Source organism: Neodiprion pinetum, chromosome 6 (assembly GCF_021155775.2).
Source record: "Neodiprion pinetum isolate iyNeoPine1 chromosome 6, iyNeoPine1.2, whole genome shotgun sequence".
NCBI lineage: Eukaryota > Metazoa > Arthropoda > Insecta > Hymenoptera > Diprionidae > Neodiprion > Neodiprion pinetum.
Genome location: NC_060237.1, coordinates 22,549,312 through 22,575,380, shown reverse-complemented (window position 1 = coordinate 22,575,380; position 26,069 = coordinate 22,549,312). Strand labels below are relative to the sequence as shown.

Genomic DNA, 26,069 nt, shown 5'->3' with positions numbered 1-26,069 from the left:
TAAACGTTTTTGGTGGACGTCTTACGATAGTTGTTCATATGCAAATTTTATACGTTTGAAACCAAACATTTATAAATCGTATCTCAATTTGTTGATAAAACGTATCGAAAATCCGTTATTTTAATATTTATGGTAATCGTCTAATATTTGGATATTGATGACTACTAAGAGACGTTTCGCAAGTACGTTTTAAAACTCAAATTATGAAGGAAATTTTTTCTATTAAAATGTGTTGACAATGTCCGTTTAACTAACGTGACAAAATGTTTTCTGTTAATGACGCTTTAATCTTTCATTATTTATGTCTAAACGAATATTATACAGTGTTAAAAAACGTTTTTAATTGGACCTCTAGACTTGAATACATAACGTATCTTGGATGTGTAATTGAAAGCGTATATAGTACACTGCTATAGAGGAAGATCATTTCACGTTAGCTAGAAACAAGTCTGGGTTGAGTTAGAAAGCGTACGAATTTAGTTTATATATGTGAATCGATTTTATTATATCTTTGTTAGAACGTTACACAAATATCTTATATCTATAAATACTCATTTATCAAAAAAAAAGGTACATCTTGTAGCTCATAGACACAGCTCAACCTACACTATACTTTCGTCTTCACGGTAGTTACAACTAACAGAAAACGCTAAGAATATTACACTTATATCAGAAATATTTATATGCCTGTATGATTTGTACTTTTATATGACTGTTTTTAAAATTAGTTGACGTTTACCACAGTTTCTTAGCCCTTCTTTCGTACATAGGTATGCCGTGATCGAGCTAGTTTTAACCAGTCTTTCACGGCACACGAAACACTGGTTTCGGTTGCATCACCAATTTCCTTCTTGCCAAGAAAGGTTTGTTTCACAGCCTCTGAGAAAAAATACATCAAAAGGAAGGTACAATATCACGATATTGATAACTGATAAGGAATAATTTCAATGTAAATTGTGATGAATCTCGAATATATTGGGAAAAAAGTTAACAGTTTGCATAATTTGAATAATAATGTGTGAATAATATTGTTTTCACACGATAAATCCAAGTAATAACTGTTTCTCGAAAATTTCATGAATTATTCATTACCGTAAACAGTTTCCATTGTCAATGTCTTTTGAAATGGGACTTTGTCCCTCCCTGCCCAATTGAATTGCATCGCTAATTCGTTTGTGAGTAGTGACCTCATTATAGCCAACACACATTGGCGACCGCTTGTCCCTCCAACAGAAGCCAGTTTCCCGGTCTGCAACAAAATACTAAAATGAATGAATGTCGAATTGAATTCAAAATATTCTTACTGTTATCAACATCGATAACAATTTTGACTAGTTGGAGATTGTCGATTCCTAATATTTTTTCAGCATTTTTTAACGTTAACCCTCTCGATCAGACCGAGACCGATTTCATGTTGAATGAAAATCTCTCACCATATTGATATTTCGATGGGTGAAAGCAGTTTACCTCAGGGTTTAGGAGTATCTATAAGGCCATCTGACCTTGCTTAATGGAACTATGCAGTTAGAACCCTGACCTTGCGACCGATACAGTTTTATGAAGCCTCAAAGTGCGTGTTGCGTAGAAGCAACATACGGTCCGAGAGGGTTAAAACGTTACGAACCGCAATTCTGTATGCCTGTAGTAATTTTCATTATTCCTTTGCAGTCAACACATACCGAGCGTATTCTTCAATGAGAGACAACCCCCTCCCTAGTGCTAAGCCAACTCAGGCACATGACGCGTACGTGAAGTTCGGTCGAGTGGAGACTAACATGGCCACTGGCATTCTATCCCCTCCCGGCCGAGCCTCATGTGCCTGTGTTGGTTTGCGCTAGGGAGGGGGTTGGCCCTCATTGAAGAATACGCTCGGTATTAGTACCTATCCGTATGTCATGACATACATATTTTGAATATGATTGCAAGGTCTACTCACTAAATAAGTTCGATGCTCTTCGGATTTCAGGATATTTTCGAGGTTGGAGAAGTCTTCCATGGAGTTAAGAGGAAGTTTTGGGAATTCGGCTGGTTTCTTTGTTACGTCGATGCTGACTTCCTTCTGTTTTGAGAAGATTTTACGTAGTAGCAGATGGTTTTGTTCAGTGTAGGATTTAATGTGTTCTAAATACTGCAGAGTTTTTTCTTCAAAGGTATTCTGTTCGCGTGATGTGGTCGGGGTTGAAGGTTCAAGTTGTGAAAAGGATCTTGATAAGTCATATTGCGTGGTAGACCTGATGATCCTACTAGAAATGTTTCTATTTGATGTTTCATATCCAGACAACTGATTCGGTGACTCATGGGAATTATCATTATACTGGTGCTGTACGATCTTGTGGGCCAAGTTTTTCTTTGGTGTCTGATTTTTGGTAGATCCTTTGGCTGAGTTAATGTAGCGAGTATTCTTATTACGGTTAGAAGTCGATTCATCGACTTCGGACGGTGGCAAATTCTCGTCAGCTGAAGAGGTGTAACCTAAACTACTTGAACTTTCACGAGAACGCTTCGTTTTTTTTTTTTTGTTACTAACGTGTCGATTTTTAGCCTTCTTCTTGTCGGTTTTGTGTTTACGTTTTTTCTTTTGCGGCTCAGGTTCGACATCATCACTGTTCGTAGCTTCATTCTCGTCCACGTCATTGGTAATATCTTGCTGAGGTATTACAGTGGATTTTTTAGCGATGTTGCGAATTATTCCGGATTCATCGGACGTGCCCAGCTCCAGTAGGCGCGCCATCGTTGCTTCGGTGTCGTGGTAGTCATCTGTTAGTTAATCAAGGAATATCAATCAATACCGAATGCTCATTGATTAGCAAAATTAATCACAAATGTACAATATGATCAAAATATATCGTCGTAACTCTTATCCAAGTGAAAATTAATATGATTGAAACATTCAATCCGTATACAATTGTAAAAAAAAGTTCTACGTTCCAATAATCACCTCCGGTATGCAGTACTTTGTGAATGGCAAACTTTGGCCATGTTTTTTCATAGGCAGCCTTTGATTTTACAAGTTTTGTAAAATGATCTTCAGTTTTTGTCCGTGGCCAGTAACATTGGGTGTTGTTTTCGACCAGCCAAAGAACTGGTACCAATGCGCATTCTCTATCTTCGCCAACCAAGAATTCAATCACCGCATACATAGTTCTGCAGCACGACTGAGTAAAAACATCGTTAAATGTATCATATTCTCTAGTCTGGTGTATAAATTTATATTTGATCAAAATTCAAGCACTTTTATTCCACTCTGAGCAAAAAGTGCCAGTTTAAAAGTTTTTAATTAGGACATCAACATAGGAATATGCAAGGTAGTATATAAGTTAAAAGATGAATCGATCATGAAACATTATGAAGATTTTGGGAACGCATGTCTAACCAATACTTGAACGTCAATGTGACGTACAAAACTATAATAAATCAGCTCAAAAGTGATGTTATGAACATATGGTAGAGTTGGGTATATTGGACTACTAGGTAAATTAGACTCGGCATATACGGTATATGGTAATAGGTATACGATAATGTTATTTTTTGCTAAACATCTCAATTGAAGCAAACTTTTAATATAAAAGAGATAATGAACCTACGATTCTCGGGAATGTGTGCGAGGTAGACATAGACATACTATACATGTCTTGAACGAATCCCTCTTCCTCGTACACATTGCCGAGAATCGTAGGTTCATCATCTGTTTTTTGTCGAGAGCTCGTTTCGTTGAGATGTTTAACAAAAAATAAAAATTTTATTTCATTTCGTGTAGTATCGGAGTTACTGCGAAACCATCTTTAAATGGAAGACAGACGAATTTATGTAATATATCATCGACGCGATAAGATTTCGCTACGTTGAAACTTCTTACGAAAAAAATCCCTAGTTTGGAAGATTTAATAGGTTTCTGATAAAGGTCTCGCTTGTACTTGAACGGAGTACCTATAATTCTATATTCTCCGGCAATGAAAAGGATTGATTTGATCACTAATATTTCTGTCCCACAAGCTACTACATTATCCGGCCTTTTTATTGATATTTTGAATTTTTTCGTTTCCAGAGCCTGACATTCACGAGAATTTCCAATAAATTTGGGTTTAGGAATAAATTTTTCCTGACAATTAGTTTTACGAATAGAACTTAGTTCTTCAAGTCGATTACTCAGCTGCTGCAGCGGCAAGCGTTTCGATCGAATAAGTCGTTTCAAATGGCCCAAATGATTTTCATACACAAAGCAACTGTATTCTTCTAATGGGCCAAATCGTTCTACGTCGTCTATGACATGCAGCAGCGAATGTACATTATATACGACAAAGTTTTGTCCGTATATCTTAGCACCTTGAGTAACGAATTTTTCGATCATATCTTGCGCGATGTTTCGAAAACGCGAGAACAAGGCTGTATTCGATAGAATATACACGGCGGCAGACAATAATAAAAAATGTTTGTACTTTTTTCGATCTAGCACATCCCGCATTACAACAGGGCCGGAATATAACAAGAAAAATCTAAATTCTGTCGCTTTCCATCGATGCAAATCCAAAAATCCACGGGGCTTTCGAGGAAACTCTGCCGGAACATATCGCGCCAATAGTTTCATTATACGTTCAATTTCTAACAAAATATCCTTAGACAATTTGCAATCACGTGAACCCTCGACCCAGTATTTAAGGAGCAACCTCTTCAAAATTCCCAGGTAGATTAAATGCATGGGATCTAAAGGAAATTGGGAGACTAGTCCCACGTAAAGATCTAAAAGAGGCGAACGTCCTTTAACGTGACGATCGTTTTCACTAGGTGCAACAAAATCACTATCTTTTCGCTTCTGGAATTCGGTGTCACATGGATAACACAGTTTACGGTTGAGATGAACTGCGCGAATCTTACACCTCTCGCAAGCATCCTTACCCGAATGTCCTAAACACATTTTCAACATAGATCTCGCGGGCGCGTCACACGCGAATAAACCAACTCTGACAAAGTATTTGGTGCCATTAAACTCAAAACCATTGGTGCTTAAACGTGACGTTTCTTTAATTAAATCTCGTAAATATGAAGATAGTGGCATCGGTTTACCCGTACCATAATAAACACCAATTACAAATGGGCTATCATCGATCATTGAAATACTGCGTCCCAAAATTGGCCAAAATGATGTTCCGCTACTTTTATAAACGGGAATCCCATCAATATTAAAATCAACTCGCAACGTATGTTCAGGTGACAGTCCTTTTTTGAGACCTGACTCGAGTTTTTGTCTCAAGCATTTCTCCAAACCGAAATAACACATTTCTCCGTTGTCTAAATTTAACGTTTCAATACGTCGTGACGTGTGAAGTAGAGTCCTAGCACTTAAGGGTAAGATAGGATGTGCTGGTTTCAATAATGCTAGCAATTGATCGATCGCGTTATGTGTGATGTTATTTGAAGATGCCCAGTCGCGCAAATTTTCAACAAAGTTCGTTTCATCATCTAAATGCACTTCATCGCTGACGGAACTTGAATTATCTTCAGAACTGTACAACGTAGCTTTGATGCTATCTATGTCACTTTCGATGTCTTTGAAATCTTTATTATCGCGGTTCGAATTAGAGTTTTCTTCATTCTGTTCATTACTTTGATGGATATGATCAACATCATAATCGCTATCTATAGAGTGCACATATTCTCCGATACAAGACACATGTTCATGACTAGCATCTTTTAATTGTGATTTCGTAAGGTGCTCGAGTGCACAATTATTGCCTGCAATACTCAGTAATACTTTACGAGTATTTATAGCTGTTTTGCGACGCAAATGTCGTTTACTCAGAACTTTTAAATCATGAGGCATGTTATAAAACTAAATAATAATACACACCAGACAAGAAATGATGTACGCTTTAACGTGCTTGCCTTATTTGTCGTAAATATCCGCACACCACTCTGAAAACTAAAAGTTAAATGAACCTAATGAACGTAGTACGTGAGTCAATACAGAAGATTCATAGCAATAAAGCTTTTACACGAGTTAGCGCAACAATTTATATAAAATTTTATTGAAAATTAAGTAATTTGATCAAAAATGCTGTTTCGTGTATATTTTCTTGGATTTGGGCTAAATAAATATTAAAAAGGCATTTGTAGCCGAACAATTTTGTAAACACGAATAAAAAACGTGGTCAGCTACCCATCGAACGTATATAATACGCAGGTAATGAGTAGTTTCATTCTATTGGATTTGACTCTGACATTTACCGATAAACGCATAGTATACTCATGATTTACGTTCAGTAGTAGGAATCGTGATATATTTCAGGACTAGATAGTACTGTTACTAATATTATTATTCTATAGTACTTATAGTTCTATGTATCGCTATTTATTGTTACTACAAATTAAACAAGATCGTAGTTTAACGTTGAACCAATTCTGGGCCGATGTCCTGCTTATATTCTAATACTTTTCGAATAGTATATCATGACGCCTACTACTGAACGTAAATCATGAGTATACTATACGTTTATCGGTAAAGATCAAAGTCAAATCCAATGGAATAAAATTACTTGTTACGAATTTCCTGCGTATTATATACGTTTGATGGGTAGATGACCACTATTTTTACCAGTGTTTACAAAATTATTCAGGTGCAAATCCCTTTTTAATATTTATTCAGCCCAAATCCAAGAAAATATACACAAAACAGAATTTTGGATCAAAATACATAATTTTTAATAAACCTCTATATAAGTTGTTGCACTAACTGGTGAAAAAGCTTTATTGCTACGGATCTTCTCTATTGTCTCTATTGTCTAACATGACCGTCTTCTTCTGATGGATAATAATTGTTATTTTCAATTGAAGGGAAAAGAAAATAAAAAATATTGTCAAAATAATATTTCTGTGATTTCGATGGCACAGAAATATTTACGTGGCTGTATTACTATACTTTGTTACTTTGGAAGATGCTACGAGTTCATATGTATGTTATAGATATGTTGAAACGGTATCTAAAAAAATAATAAACACGAAACCGATTTCAAACAATACAGAGCAAAAGTTACTAATAACCGCATGATCACATGGGATGATTATTAACATGAAGTTTTCCTCAAATTCGACAAGAACTAATATAATTAACCTATAATATACGTATCATAGTAAACTTAACACATATAAATAACGTTTAAAAACAGTTCAAAAATATTCATGAACGTTATATAATAAACAATAAACTATTCCATATTTTTATGGTACATCGTTTGGTTTAGAGAAAAAGACGCAGAACATTACACATAGTTTCTTTTGAAGAAAGAAAAGAAAGGAAAGAAAAAAATACAGAAGAGACAGAATTTGAGTTGCAAAACACATTATTTTTTCAACCAAGAATGCTCGATGTATTAAGACAAAATACCACCATATTTGGAAAAATATGTAGTTGTACTTACCAGCGTTATTTAATGACGAATTTGCTTCTTCCGTCTAGGCCGCAGATTAACAATAGCTTCTCACCTTTTTTGCTACACGATCACCGATCGATCCGAGCACCTCCGCATTCGGTTGACGAATAACGCCATAACCAGCGCCTGAGGCCAGTTGCAAGGGTGGGGATGAATATAGGCTCCCAGACAAAGACAAAGATAGAGGAGACGCAAGAGCGACAGAGAGATCGTGCCCAAAAGGGAATCAACTTTGCCATATATGCCCGTGTTATTCCGAGCTGTCCTTGTCTTACCACTCGCTATACTTACACTTACTGTATGAATGCGCGGTCCATGGGATAAGTTCTGTCTCTACATATAATTATTGCGCTCTTACTCTAGCTTGCAGCGTTACCGACGCTGACGCACCAGAGCAGGAGAATAATATATCAGTAGTGACACAATGTATAACGCACAGAACTCCGATAAAATAGCGCGAAAAATAAACGTACAAACGACGTTAAAAATGCGACAGGATATGATGAACGCTTGTTTTAGCAAGTACTCATACAAGATATTGAAGTCTTGACGTAATTCGTGCCAAATAATGAGATTTAATATATTATAATATGATAACCAATATTGTGAAATAATTATAAAAATGTACAATAAATTATTATTCTTGGTACGAAATTATTCACGTTTCGGACACTTCTTTATTCTCTTCCTTTTATTGGTTATATCTATGTTCCATGCACCGGTAAATGAATACAAGATCAGTGTTCAGCTTTAGTTACCACATAATATTGGCATCAAAATAACGGGTAATTAAAGTCCATTTTTCGGAAACTAATTATAAGATAATCAACTGATTTGGCCACCGCTTGGCATCAGGCGGTTCCGCATACATGAATACTAAAAGTGCGTTCATAATCTGAATATTGTACTCAACGTTGAATTTTCCTCAATCGTGTTGAAGTAAAACAAGTATGAACCCATTTGATCAAATATACATATTATACAATTCAATGTATCTTGAAAATAGTCCGATATTGAATAAATTTCATAAACGGTTATTGAACGTAGATCACAAGTAGCAGTAAAACGTGAACAATAATCGTTGAAAAAATACGTTCATCAAACGATGAATATATTTCTGTGCAATAGTGGAAAACCGCAATAATTAAGCGCTTAATTGGGGTTGCTGGTAGTTGTATGATGAATGTACAATATATATATATATATATATATATATATATATATATATATTAGGGTGTGTCGAAAATGAACTTTTTTTTTTCTTCGCTCCTACCACTCAAAACTTTAGGTTTTGACATTAAAGAGGTCCTCGTTCAAGGAGGGCGCTGTAGCTTGAAGTTTAGAAGTCGCTCAACGAGGATTTAGGTTTCCCATCTAATTAACACGTAAAAAATATTGTTTTTCGTTCAAAATGATGTCAGGCATCCAAAAAATTGGCGATTTCTGTGCTTCTTGGCTTATTTGAAAGCATGACTCATCCCCTAAACGATGATAGGTCGTTTTTCGACTTACCTTGTACCAATTTTTTTTACGCCACTTTTCGACCACAATAGTCACTTTTTCAAGTTTACAAAGTCTCCAATGTATCAATGAGTTCAAAATGAATTGCTACAAGTATTGATTCTTGATTCGAATATAAATAACCAATTCCAAAAATTAGTGAAACATACAAAATTTCTCAAAATAAACATGGTTTTTTGAATAAAATTGAAGATACGGAATTTACCAATTTTTAGAATTGGTTATTTATATTCGAATCAAGAATCAATACTTGTAGCAATTCATTTTGGACTCATTGATACCTTGGAGACTTTGTAAACTTGAAAAAGTGACTATTGTGGTCGAAAAGTGGCGTAAAAAAAAATTGGAACAAGGTAAGTCGAAAAACGACCTATCATCGTTTAGGGGATGAGTCATGCTTTCAAATAAGCCAAGAAATACAGACATCGCCAATTTTATGGTTGCCTGACATCATTTTGAACGAAAAACAATATTTTTTACGTGTTAATTAGATGGGAAACCTAAATCCTCGTTGAGCGACTTCTAAACTTCAAGCTACAGCGCCCTCCTTGAACGAGGACCTCTTTAATGTCAAAACCTAAAGTTTTGAGTGGTAGGAGCGAAGAAAAAAAAAAAGTTCATTTTCGACACACCCTAATATATATATATATAGATGTTGTAGACACCAAGATTGAAAATGAATTTCATAAACGTCTATCACGCGTAGATCAGAAATACCAATAAAACGTACATTATAATAGTCGAAGATATACGTTCATAAAACAATCAATATACTGCTGTGCAATGGTGAATAGGAAGTATGATAAACGTCTAATTAAAGTTGCTGGCAGTTGTGTCATGAATGAATATTATATGTTGTGATTACCAAAATCATAAACGAATTTCGTGAACGTTAATAGCTCGTAATTTGTAAATTCAAATGAAACGATTCTGATAAAACGTTGAAAGATGGAGTACCAACATCGTTAAACATATAAGTTTTAAACGATTTTCGTACGAATAATGAACAAATATACTATACGTTGCTTTTGCTATAATAATACGTATTTTAAACTTCTGTATAATGAAATACGCATAATAAACAGAGTAATCATACGAATAATATCCATCCGAAATATTACAGTATATGTGATACGGTTGAATTTTATACTTATACCATTATTAAACGACTTCGACGTTTCATATACGAAATTTATACTGGTGTGTGTTTATTGGGATATACACGCACGCACATGCATCAGTGACGGACTCTTGCAATATTTTATTACCCTCATGACTTTGTAGATTGTGATGATAAGAATGGCGCAAGCTTTCGGTACACTCAACAAAGTTTTTTTTTCCCTCATATTTTTCGAAAAAGAAGCTCAGCCTTTGATCCGCGTTACTACCAACTGCACGGATAATTTCGGTCAATCACTGCACAATTCCAAATATACCGACATCAATCCATGTCGCTTGTTGGTAGAGGTACTCAGCCTTTCAATGCTGTCCGAAAGCGACTTTGATCATCAAACAACTTTGATGGGAAGATAAAAGTTTTTACTGTCCAGATGTTTGAATACCGCAGTTTGCCCACGCTTTCATATACAACAAACGGTAGCCGTGTGAGATGCGCTTTCAAAATTTCGAACATAATTTATAGAAAGTGTTTTCTTTCTTGGCTGATGACTGATGCGGTTGGCTAAGGTTGTTTATTTTTCCAAGAGTGTGCCGTAATCATCGTCGACGTTCATTCGCTGCGTCATTATACGTTGAAATTTTAATACTTCATCCCAATTTTAAACAATCGGAAAATCGCATTCTTTCTGGCAACATCTCCAAGCTCGAGAGGAAAAATAAAGTTCCATCGAGTAGGCGGATCCAAGGTACACGGTTATTTTATCGCCACGGCGGTTTCCGATGCGACGAGATTCTTTTTAAACCGGAGGTCGCTCGACCTTGTCGTGACTGAAGTCACGGAGGATTTGGAGTTGGAAATTTGTTGCACGCTCGTCTCAAAATACCGCGAGCTTTTTGTATCGCAATAATTTCTCCCAGATTTTAAGAGTCATCCACTTGAATGCGGTTGTGACCTCATTATATAACTCAACCTTAATTACCCAAACGTAGTTACGAACCGTCAACAACATTGATATGAGAAAGTTAATCGTGTACCAAGTTTTCCAATCAGATATCGAAAGACGAGATTCCTACTATTTAATTATTTTTTTTCCCCCAAATTTACTCGAGTCAACGGGGATCAGGAACTGAAGGACACTCGGCAAGGGTGATCCATGGTCACGAGCTGGTATAGGTACTATTTCAAACTCCTCAATCACCCGGGGTCAATAAAGTCTCATCAGGGAAACAGAAGTGGGATGCCGTTAGTAGCTCTAAGGGGAGAAAATACTGCTTCGGATCTAGACGGACAGCCTTTGCCGAAATATCCATGTCAGTTTTGATCAATAGCACACCCTCGCGCGAGGGATGCTTCGAATACCTTTCACGGACGAGCAGACAAAGAAGAAAATATTAATACCTCTAATACGCGTTCACTGCGAAGGCCTGGCAGATAACTCCGTGTATCTTATTGCATTCTTCACCCCGGGATCAATGTTCTCAAATGCGGATCATCCCCCAATTATTAAGTGGTTGAAAAGCAATAATGTGCCTTCGTGCGTTTGTTGTTTCAAAAGTTTGTAATTCGGGTTCGATGAAGTTTTTACGAAACTTTGATATCTCGGTTATTTCTAATTACGCGCTGCTGCGTATCTTGTTACGAATTGCAAAAGAAGTATTTTGAACTTTCGTAATTCGGTTGAGGGATGATTTATTTTATTTTTTATTTTTTTTTTTTGCAATCTTCGAAAATTCTTTCCCGTTCCCTTTCATCGGAGGATAAGTAACTAAGAGTGAGTATATAGCCGAGCTGGAGCTGCTTTCTTGGTTCAATCGTCTCCCCTCCAGCAATCTCTGATCGTCTTAAAAGCTCCAAAACTTTTCGACTTTTAAATAACCCTTGACGAACAACCTTTCCGTACTTTTTATACGGAATAACACACAGAATTATTCATTGTACACAAAGCTTTCGATATCAACTTTCATCCGGCTGGAATTGCGGCGATATTGCAAAAACTGGGGTAAAATTAATTTTTGGTTTTTTTTTTCATACATTCCTAAATTTCCATCACAATTAAGTCATTTTTAAACGCTGATGCGTCATATGCTTTTGATCCTTCTTCCATCTACCAGATTGAGTCCAAATCGATCGAAGCACAGTAGGATAACAATGGACAAACAATTAAATTATTCTGACTGTTGTCAAGAATCCATTACACATTTGTTTTAACTGAATCGGAATCTGCTCGAGAAGAAACCTGCAGAGGAATGACTCAACGGTATTTTCTTATCGTCAGTTTCCAGTTATACAAACGAACGCGTACCGAACCTTTTACCGGAAATGAATCGTCCGAATGAGACAATTTCAGGGAAAACTCTATACACGGAAGCAGTAAGAATGGCGACTGTGCGGCAGCTAAGATGACAGTAAAAGAGTCTTAGAAAATAAAACCTGTACCATGCCGGTTGCACGTTCTCTCAAAAGAGGCAATGCCTGTTCTACAAACGCTGAAGATAAAATGGTAACCGTCCCGGAATCGTTTATTTTACAAGAATAGCTTCGCGGTTGTTCTACAGACAGAGTCGATGCTTTTAACGGTGAAATAAAGCTGAAAACTCGTGAATTATAAATCGTTCCATTTTCCGTAGTCACGAACGCGTGTTCAAATGTCAATAATTGACTCTCATTGGTCGCTTAGACTCTTCGAGATATGGATTTTATCTTCTTCGAATATGAAAGAGAATTTACAACTTACCGTACGCCTTTGATTAATGCGTCTTGAATCGCTGCCGTTTCCCGGGGAAATAACAAATTCCCACGTGTCACAATTTTGAGGTAAGAACTGAATCATCCGCTTGGCACAGTGCCACGCCACCTGCAGGACGTTAGTTATTCCTGAGAAAGTACCACTTTGATATAATATCGCGAGGAATAGGGATGGTGTTACTCGAGAAAATATCGCACCTCCGTGTCGTATGAAACTAGCGGGATGTACATGCAGCTGCACTCGGGCAGCTTAAAAGCGTGGAGAGAATATTCAAGCCAAAATTATATAATTCTGTAAGAAGGGCTAGAGGATTAACGATTCAATGATAATTCGACACCAGAAGCACCGTTACCGAAAATTATCCTAGATTGTACATTTATACCGAGAGAAAAAAAAAAACAAACAAAAACGAGTGAACTTAAATACGAAGAGTGGTAAAGAAAGAGGGAAATGCAAAGAGTGTATCGAAATATGAAAATGATGCATATGTCACACGTCTACTTCTTTTTTTTTTTTTAGAGAGGGAGTTTTCACGCAGAGGTGCAGTTTTCTCCGTAGTTTCAGCAATGTCCTATAGCATCGTATTGTAGTTATCATTGGTATCGAATGTGAAAAGAAAGAGCTGGAAAGCCTTGTGTAATGGGAAAAAATGGTCGAGAAAAAAGTCAGAGGGGTTTATAGACTGCAGACGAAAATGGGGAACGCCGTGGTTCAAAAGACGCAGGGGAATACGGAATGGGTTAAATGTAGCTCTGCGGTGAAATCACAAAGCTCAGCTTAAGCTTAGGATCGGTCTCGCGGTGGTTTCACTGACGAAAAATCCACCTTCTTTTGCTTCGCCGTTTCACTGTATCCATAGATTAAATCTGTTACGTTTCCCTTCTCATCCGCATAAAAGGGGTAATTTGCGGCTTTCTCGTGCACCGAAACTAATATTTGTTTGAATTACCGGAATTCCAACGTTGCAAAATATTTTTTTAAATAATCTTACGAGCGTTCTTTCTTGCTTTTATTTGATTCAAAAACAGCGACGACGGTGGGCATTTTTGTACTGATAATCACCGAGTTATCGTTCGCTTGGCGGCCGTAAGTATCGTCGTTAAAGATCGTTTAAGTAAGCTTCTAACGTCGCCTCAGAGGCAAGGGCCCGGAGTCAATCGAGCGGGAAACGGAAATCAACAAGGTAGCAAGGACAGTGAAGCGCACGGAACTTGTCGAAAGAAAAAACGTTGAAAAGAATTTTACGACACGCGAAATTTTGCGAACGTCAATTTTTTTCCCTTCGATTTGTCCGTGCATACAAACGAGACATTAATCACGACGAGGGTGTTGGTTCGTTTCTCTGTTTTTTTTTTTTGAATTTATTCTTTTATGCCGTGCGGTTGTGAACGCGTAACAATGATGGGAAAAAATACTGATCATTAACAAATATTTGAATATATAACGAATTCCACACGTTCGCCTAAATTGCAATATATATGCACGATCGAATAGAAAAGCTACGTCCGCGCGAGCTTTTTCAAATCGTGGAAATGTAAACCTAACGTTTATACCCGGTTTCAAAATGAAAAATGTCAATTCACCCTGCGTGTATGTGAATTTGTTCTTTTCCATTTCTTTTTTCTTCTTTTTCTTTGTCAACGAAAGTAACACGCACGAAGAGTCGGTCTTTTTGCGTTGGCGGCGTCATGTACACGCTTTGACAGAGTAAAGGATCAAAGAGAGATAAAGTTCGTTCACTATTTTCCGCGAATCGCACGTGAAAATGGAACGACGGAACTGGGATCGGAGGACAAAAGACCGCCGCGGAAAGTCCGCATCGGAATCCGTGAAAGCTTGCGCATCTGTCTATCCTGGATTAATACCCGAAGTTTGCCGGGAGAAATAATCGATCGATTTTAGTTCTGGGTCGTTGATTACTCGACTTTCGTTTTGGACGTGAGGTACTCGCATCTTAATTTCGAACCAAAGCCCGCGACAAAATTCGATTCACCTTGACACCTTAGGCAGGCTATCGGCACCCACTTCCTGACAACTGTTGCACGTCGGAATCGACGAGACGCACCGAGGCTTGCTGACTAAGCTTGGCAAAAACAGGATCTTGCAGCAGTGATAGTATAAACAACTATAGCGATAACAGCCTGCGAATTTCTCGCGGTCTGAATAAAGAACAGATAACGCGATGAAAATCAGGCTAAAGTGAGAACGTTACTTCGTCTAACGCACGTCACGGAATTTATGTTAAAATCTTAACAGTGGCGCAATGTTTCCTGGTTCGTACGATATATTCCCTCGAGAATTGTAAACGTACATAATAATATGCAAAACTAGAGAAACTCTGAGAAGGAATATTACAATCCCGGCCAAAGTGTGAATAACCGTAGTACCAGTACCGATGATTATAAATTGTGACAAAAGCTCTCTCGAGAATAATCAAGGTGCTTTAAAAACCATTGTTATACTCATTATCTCTGTTCAACAAGCTGAGCTATATCGGTATACATACCTACACGATATACATGCCAAGAATATAATTTTGTTGAAGTGGAGTCGCGCTAATTAGCATAATATTTACCTTCAATTTTCCGTACGATATATATGTATACATATTATATTATACTCGTATGCAATCAATGTGATAATCGTTCATATGTACGGTGTATGACCAATCAGTATGAATATACACAAATTTTCATCACTGCTTATTACTGTTACGTTATAGAATAGCGGTGTAGCTCAGATACTTACTATACAAATTCTTTACTTCTATGATGTTTCTTTCCTCACTATTTTCCTTTACGAATTAACAACGAACGCTTACACAGGTTAATTCATTGGCTTACCGGTCCCCGTGCATTTATTTCTTCTCATCCGTGCCTCTTTCTTTTCTTTCTTAAATCCATCGGAATTATTAAGGCCAGAGTTGCCGTCGAAAAGAGTAGACAATGTTTTTCGGGATAAGGATTTCGTCCGACGCTTCACGCATTCTTGCCAGCAAATATCTTGATCCGTCCAACGGACCCTGACAGTGGACGCAGCAAAGCCGCTTTCGAGATTTTCCCAGCTCTTCAATTTAAACACCGAGTCGCATTTCCTGGGGGAATTTGGCGGATTTTTTTACAGATATATTTTTTTTAGCTGCCATTTGTTTTCCATAAATTTCCATTGATTCGTTTTCTAACGATTTATGATGTAACGATATTATTTTTCCATTTTACTTTTTTCTTTCTTTAATCGAATGCCTCTGGTGTAAGCGCTCGTAAATTCGATGTGTTTCTGTTTCATCCACAGCGTGTCTATTACAATCATTTAAGTGTTAATCTATCGTTCTGACAGCTATAAATTAGATTCTCATACACCTATATGTGGTTTCATTTAGCATATATGAAAGGTATCGCGATGTGTCCACGGATTTATTGGTTCAGAAAGATTCACCTCGTTATTTAAATAGCCAATTTTCAAACACGGCTCAAATTGAAAAGACACAGGAAAAATGCAACTGTGAATTTGAAGTAGAGAAAAAAATCTCGGACACATCTCGATTGCCACACACAGCTTCGCAGATTTAACAATGTATTTCAGTGTCTACACAAGTGTAAAATTCTTCCTCTACTTTTGTCTACTGAATGTTCACCGTGTCTTCGTTCCACCTAAATGTATGTATATATGTATGTTTGTTATATACGTGTGTTGTACATTAGCTACAATTATGCAATTTTCATAGATGTGAAAAAAAAAAAAAAACAAATAACTTCGGCAAGACGTAGAAGAAACTTTACACCGCCAATTTCTACTTGACAATCGATTAATGGATAAATGCTTTTTGCACTTCTGACCTTGACTTTAACGATACGAAAGTTCCAAAGTGTCGCGCTTCTTAATTCACCCCTCCATTCGCCGCTGTGCAAAGATGCAGAGCTTCGGTTTACGACAGACGATTGATCAGGGCTTAACGAAGTGACGACTGGTTAGACGAGATAATTGGTTCGCTCAATCGTTCAAGACCCGGGCCGATAATCTGTCGCTAATCACGTTACGTGGCGCTGATTGCAAAGCAAGGAAGATATTCGTTCCGCAACGAACAGCATACACACGTATCTTTGTATGGAAAAAGCACGAGTTTCAAGTTCACCGAGCTGGACCGACTGATTCAATGTCAACTTTCGGACTACTGGAGTGTTAGCATCAATTTATCAAAAAGAGCGGATCGTACGACAACTCATCGGAATTAAATCAATACTAACAATAAATGCAATAGCTAAAACGTGAGGCTTTGAATCACACAGTATAAATAAAGGTGCTTCGCTTTAATTGGATGCACTGAATCACGGTAGAAGTTATTACATAAACAATTCTGTGGACGTCTGCTACTTATTGTTTATTAAATGTGTCCTATGATTTAGCCGCTGTCAATATAATTTTCTTCTCCGATATTCCACGATCATGAAAGAGTATTCAATTCCCTTTTATAAAATCATCCATCTTACTTTGTCGTCAAATTATTGGTTTTATGGTAAGAAGAGTGCCGGGTAGCTCGGAGATCTAATATTATTTGAAATTAAAAGAAGGGACGAAAGTGTAACACAGTAAAATGGATCGTCGATATCAAAGGGTTTTATGAACATAATCACGACTCGATAACGCGAATACTTTTTGAAAAATTTAACGAATATCGCTGTCGTTACAGTCGCGAATCATAGTAAAAAAGAACGGGAATCATAAAGTTTGCGAAGTGAACGTGTTATTATATATTATACACGTGTACCTACATCGACGCGGAAAATTCTTTCAGAATCGTTCGTATCCTCCTGCAGCGTTTGGCGTTTTGGTTATTGGCGCGACGTGTTAATATTTTCCATGGCTCCGCGTCTGCATGCCGGGCGATAAAACCAGCGGTACGTAAAATAATAGAAAAGGAAAAACTGCAAAAATGAAATAACCACGTATCGGAATACAGTGATAACTTGCGACAATCCGATCGGATAAGTTCCAGTGGAAGTAATTCGGTTTCAATCGATTTGTCCCATTCACATGCAGAACCGCACAACGTATCTCGCGGTTACCTCTCGTTTCGGACCGCGCGCATTCAACTTTAATTATTTCATTCCCCCGATTCGAAAAAGCTTCCAGATTCTTTTTATATTCATTTTCATCCCGTCCCGGTTTCATCCTTGTTTCTGTTTTTATTCTCTTTATACTTTTACCGGCGACACGAGAGGCTCGATAAATTACCGAATTAGCGAACCCGCATAATCACACCCGGTGCAAATTGTTTCAGATTATCGTCTATTTCACGGCCCAAGCTCTAATAGTAAGCTCATTTCGAACGCCAGTATGAAATTCCACCCAGCTACTTAGATACTTGATTCAAAATACTGAAATTGGTAATTTGTGTATCGATTTTCCTAACTGCCGGCCACTTACTTAACCCCTATAGAATTACCATGATGTTATGTACCTTTGTGTATAATTATACCTTATTCAACATAGGCAGAATAACGTCTAGATCCTAGTGTAGCCTTTAATTTTTAGGTCAACCCTGTTACGTAACCATTATCGTTGCGTAATGTACGTATGTTTGTATGTCATACGTATATGCGTCGCAGTCGGGTAATCGGAAAATCCGCTTTATTCCATTAGTAAAAAAAAAATAAATAAAAAATGCCTCGTCGTTTGAATCCGCCAAGGGACACGTTGATTTTTACCATTGTAACCGGATTTCAATTACTGAATCAAAAAATCTGACTGACGTCAATTACGTATGTTTTAACGATGCAGAAGAATTTATGGAATTCAGTCAATGAGTCGAGTTTGATTGTCAAGGAAAATAGACTCGAAGGATTCGGTCAGCTCGTAATTAATTTCTAACAAGCTTAACTTTTGAGACTAGTAAAACAAATTTTGTTGCTAAAAATAACACGTTATATTTTCCAGAATCATACCTCGATCAAAAGTAATCTCGCGGACATTTCATAATTCAGACGTTTCCTTTCAAAACGGTTAAAGCAATTTCGAAAAAGGCTCTGAATCGTTCATTTCTGTATACATATACGCGATAAAAAAGCTAAAAATTCGCAAATTTCCCAGAGTCCTGATTATAATAGAGACTCATCTGACTTGTCTTCAAAAGTTGGATCGACAGACGGACATTCGATAAATAATTTCCATAACGTGTGACAATCAATTGATTAAATAATTCGAATCTACTTCAATTCATTATCGCCCATACTAATCGATAAGATAATTTTCACGAGTGAAAAAAGTATCAGCTGCTTTACCGGCGATGGCAATCGAACCGAATGCAGTCGGCAGGATCTGTTTGCGAAATGGCTAGACGTTTTTTTTTTCTTCTTTTTTGAGAATAATAGGGTGAAAGGATTTCACGACCGACCTGCGAGCTACGCATATATGTATGTATGTATATACATATATACGTATGTATGTATCGTATGCAGCGAACATATGCATACTTACGTACGTAGACACAGCGTGTATGTATCTAAGGGTGAAAAAAGAAAATATAGATTCGTACATAGGTATAGGTATATAATAGTGTTAAGTGTATCAGGGATCGGTAAGAGATGCAGAGAGGAATAATTGATGAGTATGAAAAATAAAGCGAAAAAAAACCCCCGTAAAAACACCCAGTTTCCCTGGTGGTGCAAATCGTCCTCGACGACGACGACGACGACGACGGCTACGACGCCTCCACCTCCGACTGCTGGTTGTCCTTCTGGCTCTGGCGTCCAGGGCGTCTTGCTCTGTCCGCGCACCCTGTCGCAGGCGCGACGCACCCGACTTCGAAGGGCGCTGACCGAGGCCACCGCGGAGACGGTCACCTACGTCAAGACGGTGGGGAAAGCAAAAAACGAATCTCTACTCACACCAATTCACTGTTCTCACCTGCACTCCGCAATTTGTTACATTGTTATCTGCTCTTTCTTCATTCCGCTCTTATGATATCTCTCTCTGTCTCTCTCTATCTCTTTCGCTCACCTTTTTTCGTAGATAAACAAAATAAAGCAAGGAGAATGAAGAATAAAAGAAACACAAATCTCCCACCATAAGCGCTGTGATTGATCGACGAGGAACTAAACAATTAATTATCCGCCTCGCAGGACAAACTGTTTTTTTTTTTTTTTTGTCTCCCGCTCTTTCTCTTTCCGTCTTTCACATTGTTCTTTTTGTTCTCGCTAGATGTAATCGTATACGTTTTACTCAAGAATTTTTCTTCCTTTTTCAACAAAATGGCTCAGAACCGTGCAGTTCTTTTTCAAATACTCGTATTGAAAAAAATCGAATATACTTCAATAACTATTCAGAATTTTCAATCGTTCATCTGCACTTCGTGCCATGCGTGTAATTTGAAAGAGGAGAACTGAATTCGGAAAAACGGTTAACAGAATGTAGTAAATCTTGACGTCGTAATTGCACTTCCTTTTTTTCTCTGGCCTGGTACAGCCAATTTTAGCCCGTTTGTATGAGCATGTAATACGTGTTTAATTAAAGGGCCTGAGCAGCGTTAAACTCGTTTTTTGTTTCAAACCAAAGTAACCTCGTTACGTTGAGCGATACTCGTGGAAAAGAGTTTTTACATAATTCTGACAGCATAGTATTATACACAAAAAAAAAGGGGTTGAATTTTCCACCAATTCCTATTACGAATGACAATTCTGCGCGGTAAAGAGAAACGAAAGCACGAGCGAATTTACACTTTCGATATTTTTCACAAAGCCAAGTAACGCGTTCTCTTTTTCTCCTTTACCTTTTTCTTGGTTGTAACTTATATACGATGTATATACAACACACGTAACGGTGAAGCAATTTATTTCTGTAAATTGAGTGGAAATCAAAGTATAGTATAGTTGAAAACGACTTTTGCGGAGTGCAGGTATAGTAGATAATCCAGCGTTACAATCCCGAGCCTTAAAAGCACAACACCGTAGAATTGTACAAGGTCTTGCCTCAACTTGGATGTATTAAACCCTGGCACGCCACTGTCGCACCAGCGATCCCTCTAGACCCCAGATTGCCTATTTTTGTTTTGGTGCATACACCCCCAATGCCTATATATACCTAGATATGTGCAACGTGTACAGCTGATCGCACCGCGTTCTGGTCACTACTCATTATCTTTAATTTCAGGCTCGATTTCAGCTAAAGTATCCGCAGGCAAATTATAGAGAGTCGAGTAATAATTGACGTGGTATTACTTTCTTGAAGATGATCGTCCTTCTTAACCATTCGTATCAAAGTTCAAATTTCGCTTCCGTACACCGGATTGGTAAAAAAAAAAAACCAGTTTCACAAATTAATTAATGACAAATTGGTCGCAGGTAAGGAGAATTTTAAACACATTACCGCTACACAGGTAGATTGTCAATGCCTGGCTGTAAACGGCATGAACGACTAGTCGAAACGTAAAACATTGGTATTTTATTGCGAATATAGGACTCGTGTGTAATGTAAAGTGCATGCATGGCTGACGGAACATGTGGAACGCGACAAATTTACCCGGTTTTCCTGAACCCCCGCATTTTTCACGGTCGGTGGATCTACTCGTGTATAGATATATATACACAATGACGTGAAAGGTTCGAGGATTCACGGCTCTGAAACAGAGTGCTTCGTGGCCTAGACCCGGGCCGAGCCGATGTGTTTGGTAGGAAGTAATACCGACCATGAAATCCAAACTTGACGGCTGCTGGCCGCGGGCTGTCCATGTGTTCAATTTCGCTAAGAGAGAGGAGAAGCTGGATACCGAGTTAAAAATACGAAGCTCCGTTTCTCCCGACTTCACCGGGATGAATTTTCTCAATCATCGTCATTGTGAATGAAAGATTTCGTTTTCGTTCGACCGCCGGTACCGTTCAATCGATAACTAATAATGACCGTTTTCGAGGAGATATCAAATGGCTGAATCACGTAACGGCAAAAGACGCGGGATAAGGAATTTCTTGTAAAGATTATCGAACGAGGGAATTACTCCCCAATTGAGGGAAGAAGCCTGAGAGCGGAGTGAAAGGATCGGGTGGAAATTTTCTTCAAGCACCCCTCGGTTTAACCCTTTTCTTTCTCCGCCGCTCCTCGTTCTTCGGATAGATTTCTACCACGATTTGGTACATCGATCCCGGCAATATTGTTCCGTGATGTCGGTCGCGATTCGTCGAATACCTCTACAAAGAAACACGACTCTGCAATGATCTAAACGTTCCCTTCTTTCAGCGCGTGCGATTTTCAATTACGGAAACTGATCGATCAAGTATAAGCATGTATCGCGTAACTATACGCTCTCTTCTAATGAATCGCTTCACGTTTTGCCTAATTAATTATTCGACAATTGTTGTCAGGCATCACACATCCCGTACTTATACGGATGAAAGTGAATCGCGTGAAGTAAACGACCCTTTAATGTTGGATGACGAAGTCGAAACGATCTTCTTTACTTATCGTTAGTTTTCTAGGACCGCCCGTTGCGGCTCTAAGGAACTGCTCGAAACAGTTTAGCTGCTCTTTGCTTAATTCCCCGTCGTTCAACTGGCCGGATATCACTTGAAAGCCGGAAATATTTCGATGAACCTGCCGCGATTATCGAGACCTTGAATTCCCGTTATCCGAAGCTCTTCTACTGTGCAGGTGCCGCGATCGATCGCGTTTTTATCATCGCCTGTTTAAACAACGAAAAGAAATTTTTCTCATTAACACCGTCGATTCCACTCGCTTACGCCCCGTATAATCTTCCCGAAAACGAGACGCTACTATTTTTTTTCTCTTTTTTTTTGTCATTACTACTCTTATTATTACAATTGTTAAAGTATTACAGTATCAATTTCAAAATGTTAGACGCCTACTTTCGGCTGGCTCAATTCCTGTGAGTGAAACCGCGGTTACCGATTTGTCTACTTGAATCTTATCCAGAGAAACTCGCAACATAGTGTTACAATTCAGACGATTCAAGAGTTTTATTTTCTTTCTTTTTTTTTCGTGCTCTGCTTGAGTTATAACTTTGGAAGATATACGATCAAACTCGGAAAAACATGGCTGTATACGCGGACTTTTGTGCATTTGTTTTTATCGGGAATATACCCGTTAATATTTGTATGCACCGAAACAATTATCGAACGATGCATCGGTGACAAATTATCGAAATTATTTAAACGACACCACACACTGCCCATGATTTATACGTCATAATTGGGCAGCTCTAGCGGTGAATTGTTAAATAAATGTTACATTATCTGCATCCCGCAGTCGAAAATTCGATCGACGTTTATCGTAAACAATCCTTTGAACTAGTTACTGTTGCTAACTTATAGTGTCTTTCACCAAACGTTACGCGTTCGTGTGAATGCGAGCGTCTATGTGTCTGACATATTATATTGTGTCCATTATACGTATTATCATTATAACTGAACAGCACGATCTATTTCTGCAGTCCCGTACACGTCACGTAATAACGATACCCGCCAAAGTAGATTACTGTGTGATAATTTGGATAAATATGTATATACAATAAAATAGAGAGAAGGTACAGGCTGTATAAAGACGACCTTATATGTATAATCATCGTGCCAGTTATCCGTACATGTGTATTTGTCTGCATGTATACGGGATATGGGGTGAAATAATTGGCTTATGGAGCAGCAGCATCTTCTTTGTTTTCATAAGCTTTGTACCATCTACACGTTATATATCGATGGTTTATACATTTGGGGCTTCAAACGCAAGTTACCTTAATAATATTGTACCCCGTGTTCTTTATCATACAGGTTATATGGATTAAATGCTCTCCCTGCTCTCTTTCACTCCGTCGCAGTGTTTTTCCTGCATGTCGTTGTTCGAACTGAGTAAAATGAGAAGGAATAAATTAAAAATCAATCATCCGAAGAACAAAATGCTTTCTGGAGGGTATCGTTCGAGGTTTCATCGTGTTATTCTTTGTACACCCACATCAAGTCCCAAATATCCATTTGTAAAGTTTTTCCATAAGTATCACCCAAATGACTTTGTAAATATTGAGAAAATATTGCCAAGAGATAAAACCATTCGACAGGTTCACGTATGATCGAACGATCGTAAACTTCACGGCTCTGAGACACTCTGACCTTCTCTAAACCGTAACCAGGAGTAATCTATGTTCGGTAAGTTCAGGACTAATAAGAAAAAGTTCATGCAAGCTAATCCAATCACCATAAATGTGAAATAAAAAGTTGAAAGAGGATAAACTAAAATAAATTAAATTACGTAATCGCGAGAGCGCGAAGGATGAGGGAGTGAATTTTTCATAGATTGCAAAAATAACGAATGATCGATTCACGACAAGAGACTATGTTATTTGTAGCAGACTATGCACCATCTGCTGCAGCGAATTTCAGTGGTATTCGAAATATTGACATTGCCTTATTCTTGCATAATTTTCTCACCAGGATCGTAAACTGCTGGATGATGAGAATAAAGTTGAACCTTGAACTATTCGAATCGCGACGTTTAATGCGTAACACGGTTGCCAGGAGGCAAAATTGCAGATTGTTCCTTTCATAATTCAAGAGAATTTCAAATGCATGTAACGCTTCGAACAGTCACTTAGTTGTTGGTTATAAACTTGGAATTATCGTCTGGGTCGAATGCGAAGTATATACGTATAGTAAATATATGTCTACAGTATGCAAGCACTAGGGCCAGCTAGGTAATAAAGTTTTGGCGCGATGCAAGTTTATTACAACTCGTGAGTCGTCCACAAATAAAGCTGCGCGCGTTGCAGGTCGATAAAAAGTTTTTCTTTGTTTACGTTTTTTTTTTTCACCTTAGCTTCGTAATTTTTTCCTTTTACTAAGATACGTGAAATCATTCGTTTCGTGCTTGCACAATTTTTTTCAAAGCCGCTAATGCCACCGGATGATGATTTTAATCTGGATTAAAGTATTACAACATACAACCTGCTATGTAGAAATACGCCGCATATTATGTATCTTGAATTTATTCTAAAAATTATAATATTATGTTTTTACTAGTGACGAATTTTTCTAAAAACAACTTCGGTCTAAAGACTCATTGTTGCTTCGTCAACTTGCACATCACTGTCTTAGGATCTCGAGCTCGCTTTCCAGATTAAAGTTCACAGAAGCGAATAAAATCATTAGCTGAAAGCCATCGTCACTACCCGCGGGATTCAAAGCGCAATGTCTAGCTGAATTTTAAAACGAAGAGAAGGGTGAAGCGAATGGTGAACGAGGGGGGTGAGAAAAAAAAAGAAAAAATAAAATAGACAATTTATCTTCACCTCAAGGATCCTCAACTCCCTTCCACGTAATCTGACTATGAATTTTATGAAGCCACAACGAGAGGCTCTGCATATATATGTGTGTATATACTTGCTAAAAATGTGAGGAAAAGCAAAAGGCACGTGTATGTATAATGTATGTATACGGCCGAGTTTCATCCGAATGAAAGCAAAAAGGTTTAAGGAATGTCTACCCGCGTTCAAACTTTCCTCACCTAAATGTAAAGTAAATCTAAATAATGTCGCGGCACCCCGCAGATGAAAACCAAACCATATTAACCAGAGTTGACTCCATAATTTGACGTCAAGCGAATTAACGACGTGAAAAACGAACTGACCTCGCACCTAGTTAGATGTTGTTGATTTTCGACTTTTCGTAATTTAAACGAAATTTCATTAGCTTTGTAAGATATATTACGAGAAACTCATGGGAAACTTTGCTAACTCCAAACTGTACTTAAATCCAATTTTACCCAGATATTTGTCATTCGGAAAATGTTTGTGAATTTGGGCTTGATCGACATCGGACTGTCGGATATTCATATTTTTTTTTTTTTTTTTATTTGCAATATGACATTCACCTCCGTCCACGATGCACTGAGATTTTTTAGACAATAAAGAGAAAAACAAAGTAGATAAGTAATAACAACAATAACGAAACAACTCACTTTCACGTAGGTTGAGGTAATTTTTTAACCACTACTCGCTGAAATAAATGAGAGAAATTCAAAAGTAGATACCTGCGGTATGACAACTCAGTATTTGCACTTTATCAAGATTCTTGCACGCAATTATCGAACGCGTAGAAAGGCTACGACGCACTTTATTACAACCTGCGAGGACATTTCGTTACTCGGGTCTACGAAGAGAAATTATTCTGAACAATGGCGGAGTTTTCTATTTGCTGACGATTATGAAGATCAAATATTAAGCCGTTTCGAAACCGTTAAGGAGGTGAAAATCAATTGAAAACTCCGT

At 37.8% G+C, this 26,069-nt stretch overlaps 2 protein-coding genes and 1 long non-coding RNA gene across 11 annotated transcripts in view; 1 reads left to right on the top strand and 2 right to left on the bottom strand.

Moving 5' to 3' along the window:
• The window catches only part of SK (small conductance calcium-activated potassium channel), a 171,390-nt gene that overhangs the window by 51,820 nt on the left and 93,501 nt on the right, over window positions 1-26,069 (top strand). The window contains exon 5 of one of the 2 annotated variants that reach the window (XM_046632477.2): window positions 19,460-19,663. The exons of the other annotated variant lie outside the window; for it this stretch is intronic. Within the exon in view, the coding sequence (XP_046488433.1) occupies window positions 19,460-19,663 (204 nt within the window). The remainder of the gene's footprint in view (window positions 1-19,459; window positions 19,664-26,069) is intronic. 2 annotated transcript variants of the gene reach the window in all.
• Window positions 1-26,069, bottom strand: part of LOC124221992 (uncharacterized) — a 167,386-nt gene that overhangs the window by 68,254 nt on the left and 73,063 nt on the right. The window lies entirely within an intron of this gene.
• LOC124221978 (uncharacterized) lies at window positions 476-7,963 on the bottom strand. 5 transcript variants are annotated; one of them, XM_046632482.2, is made up of 6 exons: window positions 7,413-7,963; window positions 5,846-5,917; window positions 2,939-3,155; window positions 1,937-2,757; window positions 1,093-1,262; window positions 476-879 (listed from the first exon to the last, which is right to left on the bottom strand). In XM_046632482.2, the coding sequence occupies exons 3-6, from the start codon at window positions 3,138-3,140 to the stop codon at window positions 837-839; spliced, it is 1,236 nt and encodes a 411-aa protein (XP_046488438.1). In that variant the 5' UTR covers window positions 3,141-3,155; window positions 5,846-5,917; window positions 7,413-7,963; the 3' UTR covers window positions 476-836. The 5 variants fall into 5 exon arrangements, 4 of the variants coding, with proteins under 4 accessions (XP_046488438.1, XP_046488436.1, XP_046488437.1 ...); XM_046632480.2 differs by having other exon boundaries at window positions 1,093-1,249; window positions 7,413-7,950; XM_046632481.2 differs by lacking the exon at window positions 5,846-5,917 and having other exon boundaries at window positions 1,093-1,249; window positions 7,413-7,949.